The sequence below is a fragment of the Limulus polyphemus genome, unplaced genomic scaffold (assembly GCF_000517525.1).
Source record: "Limulus polyphemus unplaced genomic scaffold, Limulus_polyphemus-2.1.2 Scaffold5130, whole genome shotgun sequence".
NCBI classification, from domain to species: Eukaryota; Metazoa; Arthropoda; class Merostomata; order Xiphosura; family Limulidae; genus Limulus; species Limulus polyphemus.
This window is the reverse complement of record NW_013670740.1, coordinates 12181-22919: the sequence shown is the minus strand read 5'-3', so window position 1 is coordinate 22919 and position 10739 is coordinate 12181. Positions and strand designations below refer to the sequence as shown.

General features: G+C 36.8%; 1 protein-coding gene and 1 long non-coding RNA gene across 8 annotated transcripts in view; one reads left to right on the top strand and one right to left on the bottom strand.

Annotated features, from left to right (window-relative positions):
- LOC111089059 overlaps positions 1–10739 on the top strand; it is a 35962-nt gene that overhangs the window by 15182 nt on the left and 10041 nt on the right. The window lies entirely within an intron of this gene.
- LOC106472165 (alpha-N-acetylgalactosaminidase-like) overlaps positions 1–10739 on the bottom strand; it is a 42911-nt gene that overhangs the window by 27846 nt on the left and 4326 nt on the right. For 5 of the 7 annotated variants that reach the window (XM_022400769.1, XM_022400766.1, XM_022400768.1 and 2 more), the window contains exon 2: positions 7522–7729. In XM_022400769.1, coding sequence (XP_022256477.1) covers positions 7522–7697 — 176 coding nt within the window. In that variant the 5' untranslated portion in view covers positions 7698–7729. Of the gene's footprint in view, positions 1–7521; positions 7730–8546; positions 8827–10739 lie in introns of those variants that run through there. The other 2 variants (XM_013932794.2, XM_022400764.1) reach the window with 2 other exon arrangements.

Below are 10739 nucleotides of genomic sequence, written 5' to 3'. Positions count from 1 at the left end.
TTTTTGTGTAACTAAGTTATCTATATATAATACATAGAAATGGGCAAATATATGACTAGACTAAGAAACATCCCCCACTAAGTGTGTATAAAATTTTACTAGTAGAAAAGCAGCTTTTTCAAATAAAATATATACATCTTTAAATAAATGTCACTTTAAATAAACCTTCATGTCTTTATTCTACAAATGTGTGTAATAAAATTTAATATTAAGTGTACTGATTATTATTTTTTCTTCACTTCATACATAAGATATGGGTTGGTTCCCTAAAGAGACAGATTGTAAAGTGTACAAAACATTGAGTATCTATACCTTACAGTCATCTAACGTTCATCTATTATTGGCTGGTAATACCTGTCTCATCCTGTACTTAAGCTTTTTAAAGGAACACTAGATATTTGTAACTAAGCTAACTACAAGGGGTAATGATAACATTGTTTACATTAGAATTATGACATTTTTTAGCTTATGTAAAATATTGAAGATATAAATTGACCTTTTAATACCCCCCCTACGACCTTTGCAGTACCTTATTTATTATTCTACAAAAGGTTTGAGTGCAATATACCAAGCTGTTTTTGGTGTAGGCTGGCAAAAGAATAATAATAATAATTACAAACTGGTCATTTTCAGCAGATTTTCTTTCCCTTGTAAGTCTAACATTTTTATATGCATACAGCCTTCGCAATCAACAATAAAGGTTTTAAACTGTTGTTTGAACTGAATCTGTACTGTTTAAGGTGTTTTTTACCTGAATGTTATATTAGGGTTTTGTGCAATTACTTGTGATCCCCATCATGAACCACTATTGTGGTTCCTGATATTCCAACATAAAAAACCATTTTATTGTTTAAATTTTTATTGTTTATTTCATTCTGGTTCAAACTAAAGGGCTTGCAATGTAGAACATTTTACTGTTATTTCAACACTTTGAGTAATATTATTATTTAAAAGTGTATATTTATGTGGAGTTTTAAAATATGAAAAATACAGTTTATTTTTTTGTACATGTACGTGCAGTAAGTTTTTTACAGTTAAAGTTAACATTTTTCTATCCTGAAACTGTATTTCCAACAGATACTTACCACTAGCCTTGATACTCTCACCAAACTCAACATGTTTTGATGTGGTACAGCTGTATGTGATAATCCTCCACCAATAGGAGTGCAACACACCCTCATAGCACAGCCGACTCACTTCAAGATTAGGCACTAAAGAAGCACTGGAAATGGGTAGGATGTGTGAGTGGAGTATCTATTGGAAATGCATTTTCAATGTAGAAAAATGTTAACTTCTGATACAATACCTTATCTCCTCTCACATAATAGCTAGAATCTCACATTGACCTGGCAGAAGGAGTGATACAAAACTACCAAGAAGTGGACCATTCAAAAAGCATCTGAAGAGAATCCGAGAAGTGTGACACCTTGACGAAGAGGAAACACACACATGGGAGATTGCACCATATCTCAATCAGATATATTCCTTCCCCTTGATTAATGATCTTGTTGCCGAATAGGTGGAAATAGCTACATCAAATGAACAGGCTACTTGTGTAAAGTGGCTAGGGTGCATCGGACCGTAATCAGTAGGTCAATTCCAATCCAAAATCAGTGGCATTGGGAATGAATCACCCAAGCTACAGTAAGAGGAGGGTCCATACCATTTTTACTTCAGACCCAGGAACCAGAAGGGTTAGAAGACTTCTGTTCTGAGAACCCAAGTCAGTACATGTGTGTAGACCTAGTACACAACCAATCCAGCCTAGCAGGAACTTGACATCCATGCAATGATAGGAATGTATTGTCCATTCCATGGTAAAATAGGGTCCCAGTCCACCTCATGAGTGAAGACCTATGTTGGTTGTTCCAGCTCTAACCAACACCAACACACCTAGGAACTGACATCCAGGTGGCAGTAGGAAGAAGGTTTCCCAGTTGGAGGAGTGAACTGCATATGGTGGATTCATCCCATCTAAAACCAATCAACATCTGGAATTGTACATCAGGTCCAAAGTAGGAGGAGAGTACACACCTCCACCCTACTCTGAACTGCATGGAAAGGGCCCCCACTCAGAAGGAAGCCTCCATGGTCCACCATCCCAGCAGCTAGGAGCTGGTAAGTGGAAGAGGAGGGAAAGAGTGTTGGGGTGTTTGGAGGAATGCAACATTGGAGAAAGTGCAATGGGTGATTGCAGAATCCTATTTTGAAAAGCATGCCAGGAATGGAGGGAGGACAGCAATTCATTTCTTGTTATATTCATGCTAGTCCAGGATGGACATAATTATGATGCAATACACCATGAGGATGAACTTACAAGTAGTCTTGCAGAACGCCCCATCTCAACTGTGAGTGTTATAGACCTTAAAGGCTGTACACTGTAGATTTAAGTATTAGTATACCTGGACAGGTACCATTTGCCACAGAGCAGGATCCAACAAAAAGCAAATAGAGGTCACTGCAAAGGAAAAACATAAAACAAGGAAACTTATCCACTCATAGCTGCACTGAGGATTGTAAGATGGTAACAGGAGGCAAATGAAATCCAATGCAGATAATGCAAAAATAAAGTGTGAATAATGGTCCACATGTCAGCCTAATTTATCTCCTCTAATGGGTGGAAAAAATGAGCAGTTAGGTACATGGTAAGATGGCATATCTGGTGAGAGCAAACACAGAAAATGCAACAGTTATCAGAGGATAAAGAAGAATAAGCCAAAGAAATAACTTGGTGAATCCAACCAGTAAGGGTAATCAAGGATAGGTGTCTGGATAAAGAAGGATTCTAATAGAGAAAAAGATGGGAACAGGAGCCACAAAAGGTGGTTGTGCTAGCCACATAACACCAGACTGGACACACTGGATTGGAATGCAAGTACAAATGTGATATAGAAGGTAGGGAAGTCAGAGTGAAGGCAAAGCTACCACCTGAGCAGCAAAGGTCTTGGGAAGGAAGGTACAATCTGGATAAAGGATGACATAAGTGCTGTGCTAGAAGATACAAGAGACATCGGGAGCAAACACATTCGACCAATGACACCTGCAGGCTAAGATGAGGAGGAAATAAGTTTCAAGGAAAGGTGGTAAATGGAAAAGGAAGACAAAGGCTTGAATGGAGGAAGAGTAAGGGCACATAAGACAATATTAAGATTCCAATTTGACAAGGGTTTTGTTTGGGGAGAACAAAGAAAATGAAAAGAATGAAACAAAAGGGAGAAAACTGGAGAGGAAAAAACCTGGTGGAAATGGGAAAAATGAAAAGTAGTGGGCCTTATATCCGGCAATGGTTGACACAGAAAGACCACTGTTAAACAGCCAAGTGAAGAAATTGAAAAGATGAGAGACTGTGGGATGGGAGGGAATGAGGCCAAGATTAAGTGACCAACGTAAAACATATGCCACTTACGCTGATAAACAGACAAGGAAGAGGGGCAGACAGAATGGGAAAGAAGGAATGCTGCATGAGTGGAAAGTCCAGTCCTCCTGGCAAGGTATCAGAAAAAAGCCACATGTGAAAATAGAGTATCAGAACAGATGGGTGAAACATGAATGATTGAGGCTGATGAAAGAGAGATGGGGAGATAGGAAGAGATAATGGTGGTGACATTTGTATAAAGGGAACTAGGACTGAGCAGGACAAATTGGAAGCACAAGAAAAACTCAATGCAGAGTGGTTTGGGTGATGGACACAACTCTGGGAAGGAGAAGGATAGGCATAAAGGTAAAGACCTGTCCAGTTCTGACTGAAGGCATCAACAACCAAAGCTGAAGGCTGTGGAACATGGGAGCAAAACAGAGTAAGGTTGGTATTCAGGTGGGTAGAAAAACATCCAACTGGGGTGTACACAAGTGAGAGCATAACCACTGGAAAACCTGTGGATTGAAACACCACTCTGTGGAGAGAATCTTGTCAGGAATGAGATAACCAGTCCACAACAAGATTGAGAGCACCCGGGATATGACAATCCAGCAGATAAATATGTTGGCTGTGGGCCCATAACAGGAGATCCAATGTGTGAAAACAAAGACACTAAGAATGGGTGCCTCCTTGCTGAGTGATGTAAGAGACCACAGTCGAGTTGTCAGAATGAATCATGAAAAATCTGCCCCTCAGAATTGGAAAGAAATGACCCAATGCCTGATGGACAGCTATGAGTTCCAGAAGATTGATATGGAAACCTGACTCAATCGAAGACCAACAGCCCAAGATCTCTCAAGTGTACAAATAAACCTCCCAAATCCTCACAAAAGCATCTGCAAAAAAAAGTGCAAATCCAGTCTTAAATGTAGATGAGGAACCCCATCCATAATGTAGTTCCCATTAATTGTGTAAAACCTGCAAAAGAGCCCTCATGTGAGCACAATCGAGGGGAATAAGGGCCTCTAAGGAAGCCCAAGTCTCCAAAAGAGATAGAACCTCATGTGGGTAGAGAAGGAGAGGATTGGGCTTTCTGAATGAAGAGCTCCATAAACCTCAGTCAAGGGGGAGAAGGCAGGGCTCAACTGAGACAAGTTGAAAAAGACCTCAAGGTGAACAAGGTATTGTGTTGGGGTAATAATGAACCTCTCCATCTTGACCAACCAATCCACAAGTGCAGCTTCTCTGAGAAGAACTTGGGTTTATAAAAAAAAAAGTGGAGAGGGAATATAAATGGCCAGTTCCCCATATAATGATGGTAACATAGCTCATGAGGGTGCATACTATGACATTTTGTCACCAAAATCTGGGAGAAAGGAACAGGCAAGAGAGTGGAAGGAGAGGGACAGAAGCAGAGGACGGTTGAGACGGACAAACAACAAGTGAGGGAATTATTCAGTTGAACAGACTCTACACGAGATTCCAAGGAATCAAATAGACCCCCCAAAACAGACTGATACTAAAAGGGAGCCATACGTAAGTCCTACAAAGATGTGGCGAGTAGACGCACACAGACCAAAAGTGCATCTCTACTCAATAGATTCCAACAACAAAGGAGCCAGATGTGAATGGAAAGGGCCAATGAAGCCAACTGGGCTAACGTGGTGAAAAGGAGGGAATGGGCATCTACTAAAAACCCTCTCAAGGAAATGATGGATATCCTCAGTCAAGAGGTGAATGGGGGGAAAGGAAACAAAGAAGGGTGGTAAGGGTTAAATGAAGGTGGAATAAGTGAATCAGGAAAAATTTAACTGATGTATCAAGGTCCCAAAACAGGGATTAACAAATCCAACTGCTGAAAGTTAAGGAAGGGATTTACACAGAAATGTTAAGTCCAAAGCAATACAACTCTGTTCCTATCACAGATACTGAAATCTGGTTTTTAATATCATAAGCCTTCATACTTAGTGGTGAGCATAATTATATCTAAAATAAATTAAAGCTTTGGTTAATAGTATGGCTGTTTTCAAAATATGCTTTAAAAGTCATTACTTAAACAGTCATACCACTTACAATAAATTTACAGTCTAGACACTTTGTTAGTGTGTCTCGAAAAAGGCAAGGCACAAATATTTCAATGTTTATTTATGTTCATACAGTTTTATTAGCTTAGAAATAATCAATTATTGTCTGAGGCTTTAACTGGATTGCTGTAGACAGAAGCTGCATTGATTTTAAAAAATCTTAATATTTTTTCGTAATTAATAGCCTAAAATAAGAGCACTGACATCTAATGTTTCTATTTGATACTATATGGCAATGTAAGGACATATGGCTACTTATACAACATTTAATAATAGTCATTAATTTGACTTATTTCAGTAAAAAAAAGGGTGCATGTGATTTGACCCCCCTGTACCTTCTTAATCAACAAAAATAACTCTTATCAGTTTTCAGTAAGATATGTTGATTATACAAACAATTATGTTTTTTTTCAATCTTTAATACATGATTTGTTTATACTTACAGTACAAATTCACACTTATGTTGCAGAAGCCTTTAACAGATAAAGCTGGAAGAACACAAGATCATGTACATTAACTGAATGTGTACAGGATAAGTCCACTGGACTGATCTCATATTCAAGAAGTAATGTTGACCATAATACTTTGAGACAGCTTGAATGGGTAATGAATAAAAACTCTAATTTATCTTAAATTTATCTATATTCCTTTGTTTTCCAATGCCTTTAAGTGCAAAGGATATCTCCATTTTGGAAATTCTAAATCCCTGTTCTGAACACATCCTTATGATCTGAACATATGAATATTTTGCATCTGAACAGGCTATTACATACCCTTTTCAAAAGTGATAATTTTTTGGTGGCATCACACTACCTACAAAATGCCAAACAACATCAGAATGTAGTTGTTATACATACCATTCCACCACAACTTTATATCAACTGTGGTTTCATGTGACTTGCTAATTTTGATATTCAAAAACCATTTAAATATAATTTACTCAACCTTCTGTATATTACACTCATTTGTACTTCCTTAAGCATCAAATTTTTCTGTTGATAAACTTTTTAACAATCATTCTTTCATTTTGACATGTATGATTTTACTGTTTTATTTAGATTTTTTAATTCTAAACCTTACGGTTTAGTTACCAATATTTAACTGCACCAGAGGAAACATTAAACAACAAAAAAGCAGATAAGAATACATACTATAAGACAGTAACAAACAACTTTAGAGACTGGGAATTTTAGATATGAAAAACTATGCACAACAAGCTTAAATCAATGGGTTTAACTATCTTTATGTTAAACAATCTTCATATTGTTATTTACAAAATTATTCATACAGAATAATGACTGTAGTTCTTGTAGATCTTAGGATATTTCTGATTTTTTAGTTTCATGTTGCTGACCCTAACAGAACAAATCACGTGGTTTCTAACGAAGATAATATTCATAGCATTAACAGCTGCTTCATTAATCTCTTGAGATCCCCTGCTGTGCTATACTAAATAGGATGTTAAAGGAGGGGCTAGAGTTGGCAACACCCAAAACAATGTAATCCTCTTTGAATGCAAAACATACAAGCTGCATTCATTACCAATAACATGTTCTCCAGATAAAAAGTTGTTATGATGTGACCAGAAGCATGATACTTGGATGCAGCTAAACTTATGTCTGGATGTTTGCCATATGGAAATACCTTTTGCACGTTTTGTATTTATGAATGATGTGGCCTTCATCAATCGAATTCCCTTCTGTTATCTTGCCTTTCCTCATGTTCTAAAAACTATAATTCTGGATGTAAATGATACATTAATTACAAACCTTAAGCATTTATACATGCAAATTGAGGATGAACAGATTTTAGAATGTCATCTTAAGGAAGTAACTTAAATCATTATTTTTTTATGCATTTCCAATGAAGCAACCAATTTCCTATTTATTAACTTTTTAATTTTTATTTATGAAATAACTGTTTGAATCAAAATATCAAAAATATTAGTTTGAACCGTCCTCATTTCAGCTTTTTGTCACTGCCATAATATATCTGAATCATGCATTAGATTTTTCTAAAAATGAAATTTCAATACTACACTTGTATATCTTTCATTACATAATAGAACTTACTGTTTACCTGATGCAGTCTTTGGGATACTTTTTGCAATCAACATTACATCGGAAACGTTCCCAAGACAACCATCCCATTGGTGGAGTCAAAGCTAACCCATTATTAAGAGCTAGAACTGGTATGTTGACTATGATGAAAACCACAAAGACCAAGATCCACTCACACAAATATTCCCTCTTCATTGGTGAAGTTGTATGATGCTTTAAAATAATACCTATAAAGAAACACAAGAACAGATTTTAATTACAACTTCTATAAAACTGGTACAATTACAAACCAAAATATAAGCTGTTAGTTAATAACATTGAAATCATGCATAAACATATTTAAATTAATTTAGTAAATAAAAACATCCTGTGCAAGGGACACAATTCTAGAAAAATCTAATCTTCTTTCTTAAAAATCTATTTGCCCTCTTACTGTTCTACAAAATACACACACAAATCGAACATAACTTTTAACATTTTGTTTCTATTAAACAATGAACAATAGTCGAAATTGCTGCATTAATCCTGTCTGTATCAGAAGGGTAGGAACTTCAAAAAAATAACAACACAGTAAAGAAAGAAGATAACCTCAGACTCAAGTAGACTTAAAAAATATTTATGTGTAAAGTGTGTGAATAATATCATGACATTTACTATTCGGAATTATATAGTGTAACAACTATTTAAGCATTATATATCAGATTTGTTTTTATTTAACCAAAGCTTTGCTAACTTTTAAGTTTAAGTTGTACTGATATTGATAAGCCTTGAATAAGTGAAAATGCAGTCCATAGTACAAAGGGCGCTACAGTACAAATCAAAAATGAATTAGGCATCTACGTCAGAAAGGTATACACGGTATTGTTGCAACAGGAAACTCGTAAGTAAATAAATCGTTTAATTTTTTTAAACGTTAAACAGTGCAACAGGTTAACGTTCAGCTACAAGAATCTCATCCTCGGTGTGGAGTGGTCGAGAGTTACTGTTAGGCACGAGTACTACTAGTAGCAGAGGTGATGCATTATTGTTTGCGTGTAAACTTACTTAGTCTGAAATAGTGTTAAACTGGAAATTAACTATTTGAAATTAATGTTGCCAACTTAGTGACGTTCCACAAGCGATTTTCACTATTAACAACAGTGGTATTCAGAGAAAGAAGGCGCCAACTTCTATAGTTACAAAAGTACTCACAAGAGGCTCAATATCGTTAAGAAAATCGACGCTCCTCCTAGTACCTTCTGACGCACGCCACGTCGACGTTACTACATCTACACAACTTTTTAACGAAACGAAACGTGAGACGATGAGTGGCACCTAAAGACTGTGTACAACAGTGATGTTGGAAAGAGTTGCAAAGTGGGTGTACCACAACACCCCTGGTTCCAACGCCTCTGTACATTGTAGTTGTTTTCAAATTCGATGACGAGGAACCCACTTTGAGACTAATAATGGCTGGAGACGGCTTGCTGTTATGTTAAACTTATATTAAAGTTTTTCTTCATTACCCATTCAAGCCGTCTCCAGCCATTGTAGTTGTTTGTAAGCATTTACAGAAAACATCGTGCAAAAAAGTAGTAGTGTGTATATATTTTGGATAATTTTTGCAGACAATCTAGAAAAGAAGTGTCAAAATACGAAGCGGTATACATTCAACGATTTCGAGAAGAGTAGCACTCTCAGAAGCAGTTTAAGCACTGGGTAAAATTCTGACAAACACCTGTTAGACTGTGACTTACAGTTTAAAACATTTTCCCTGTTTAGAATATTATTTTGGGGACATTTATACGCGTTTGAATTTTTTAAATAGCGACTTTTCAAGGTTTCTATGGGGACTTCCTAAATCTTCCTGTTTTGTGAATATGGCAACACAGACTGTTTTAATATAGTATATTTAAAAAATAGGCGGCATTACAGTTAGAAACGAAGTTTTGAGACTTGTGTTTAAAAAACGAAGTTTTTGAAAGACAAGCGTGACCTGCGATATTACATGTACCATCGTAATTTGTCATACAAAAAGTATATTTTTATTGATTTTGCGTACCAATGCTTTATGTTTGCATAGCGTACATTTAAGTGCAACATTGCTGTTTTAATCTTATAATACCGATCACACGGTAATTTCAATACTGTACTAAAAATATGGTTGGTTTTGTTTGTTTGGAAGTTCGCGCAAAGCTACATGAGGGCTATTTGCGCTAGCCGTCCCTAATTTAGCAGTGAAAGATAATAGGGAAGGCAGCTAGTCATCGCCACCAACCGCCAACTCTTGGGCTACCCTTTTACCAACGAACAGTGGGATTGATCGTTACATTATAACGACCTCACGGCTTAAAGGGCGTGCATGTTTAGTGGGATGGAGATTTGAACCCGCGACCCGCAGATTGCGAGTCGGGAGCCCTAACCACCTGGCCATGCTGGGCCCTAAAAATAAGTAAGGGCTACATGTATTTCCTCAGGCTTCCCGAAAGTGTTCTGTTTCAAGAGTAAATAAAATCGAAATTAAGAGTAACAAATATTTTTATTTCTTGCTTTTGATGTTCATATGTTGTAGCCTACAGAATACATAATTCTTCTCGTGATTCATGGCATGAACATGTTTTACTGACGTTGCGACAGTACAAATTGCAACGTTAGGCGTTCCTTATGTTACATGATTTTAGTTTCTACTGGCTGTATTGTGGCGCGAGTGATTAAAACAGATGAAAAATGTACTCGTTTGACGGTCCAAATATAACGAAAAAACGTGTTGTCTCGGGCATCGGACAATATGAATTGGCCACACCTGAAACTATATTTCTAGAAGTTGCTTATCAAGTTGTAGAGTACAGAACATGTTGACAGCTTAACTGCTAGGGCGAAGGAGCACTCTTTCTGTGAATAATGTTGGAAACCGTAAGTCAGAAAAGATGCTAAAAAAAGAACCTCAGATGTTTAGTAAGAGCAACAGATGTGTGGTCCTTTCAGAAGTGATGCTTTGGGCTAGATGCAGGAATGAATAAATTAGTAGGAACCAATACATAAGTAGAGTATTGTCAAGGATATGCTAAGAGCAACAGATGGGTTGCTTGGACCTGTAAAATACAAGTGTTCCGGGTAGAGGTGACTAAATCTTAGATATGGACGCTACTAAATTAGTTAGGTAGAGGTGACTAAATGTTAGATATGGACGTTACTAAATTAGTTAGGTAGAATGATGTTTACAAGTGTTCCGGGTAGAGGTGACTAAATCTTAGATAT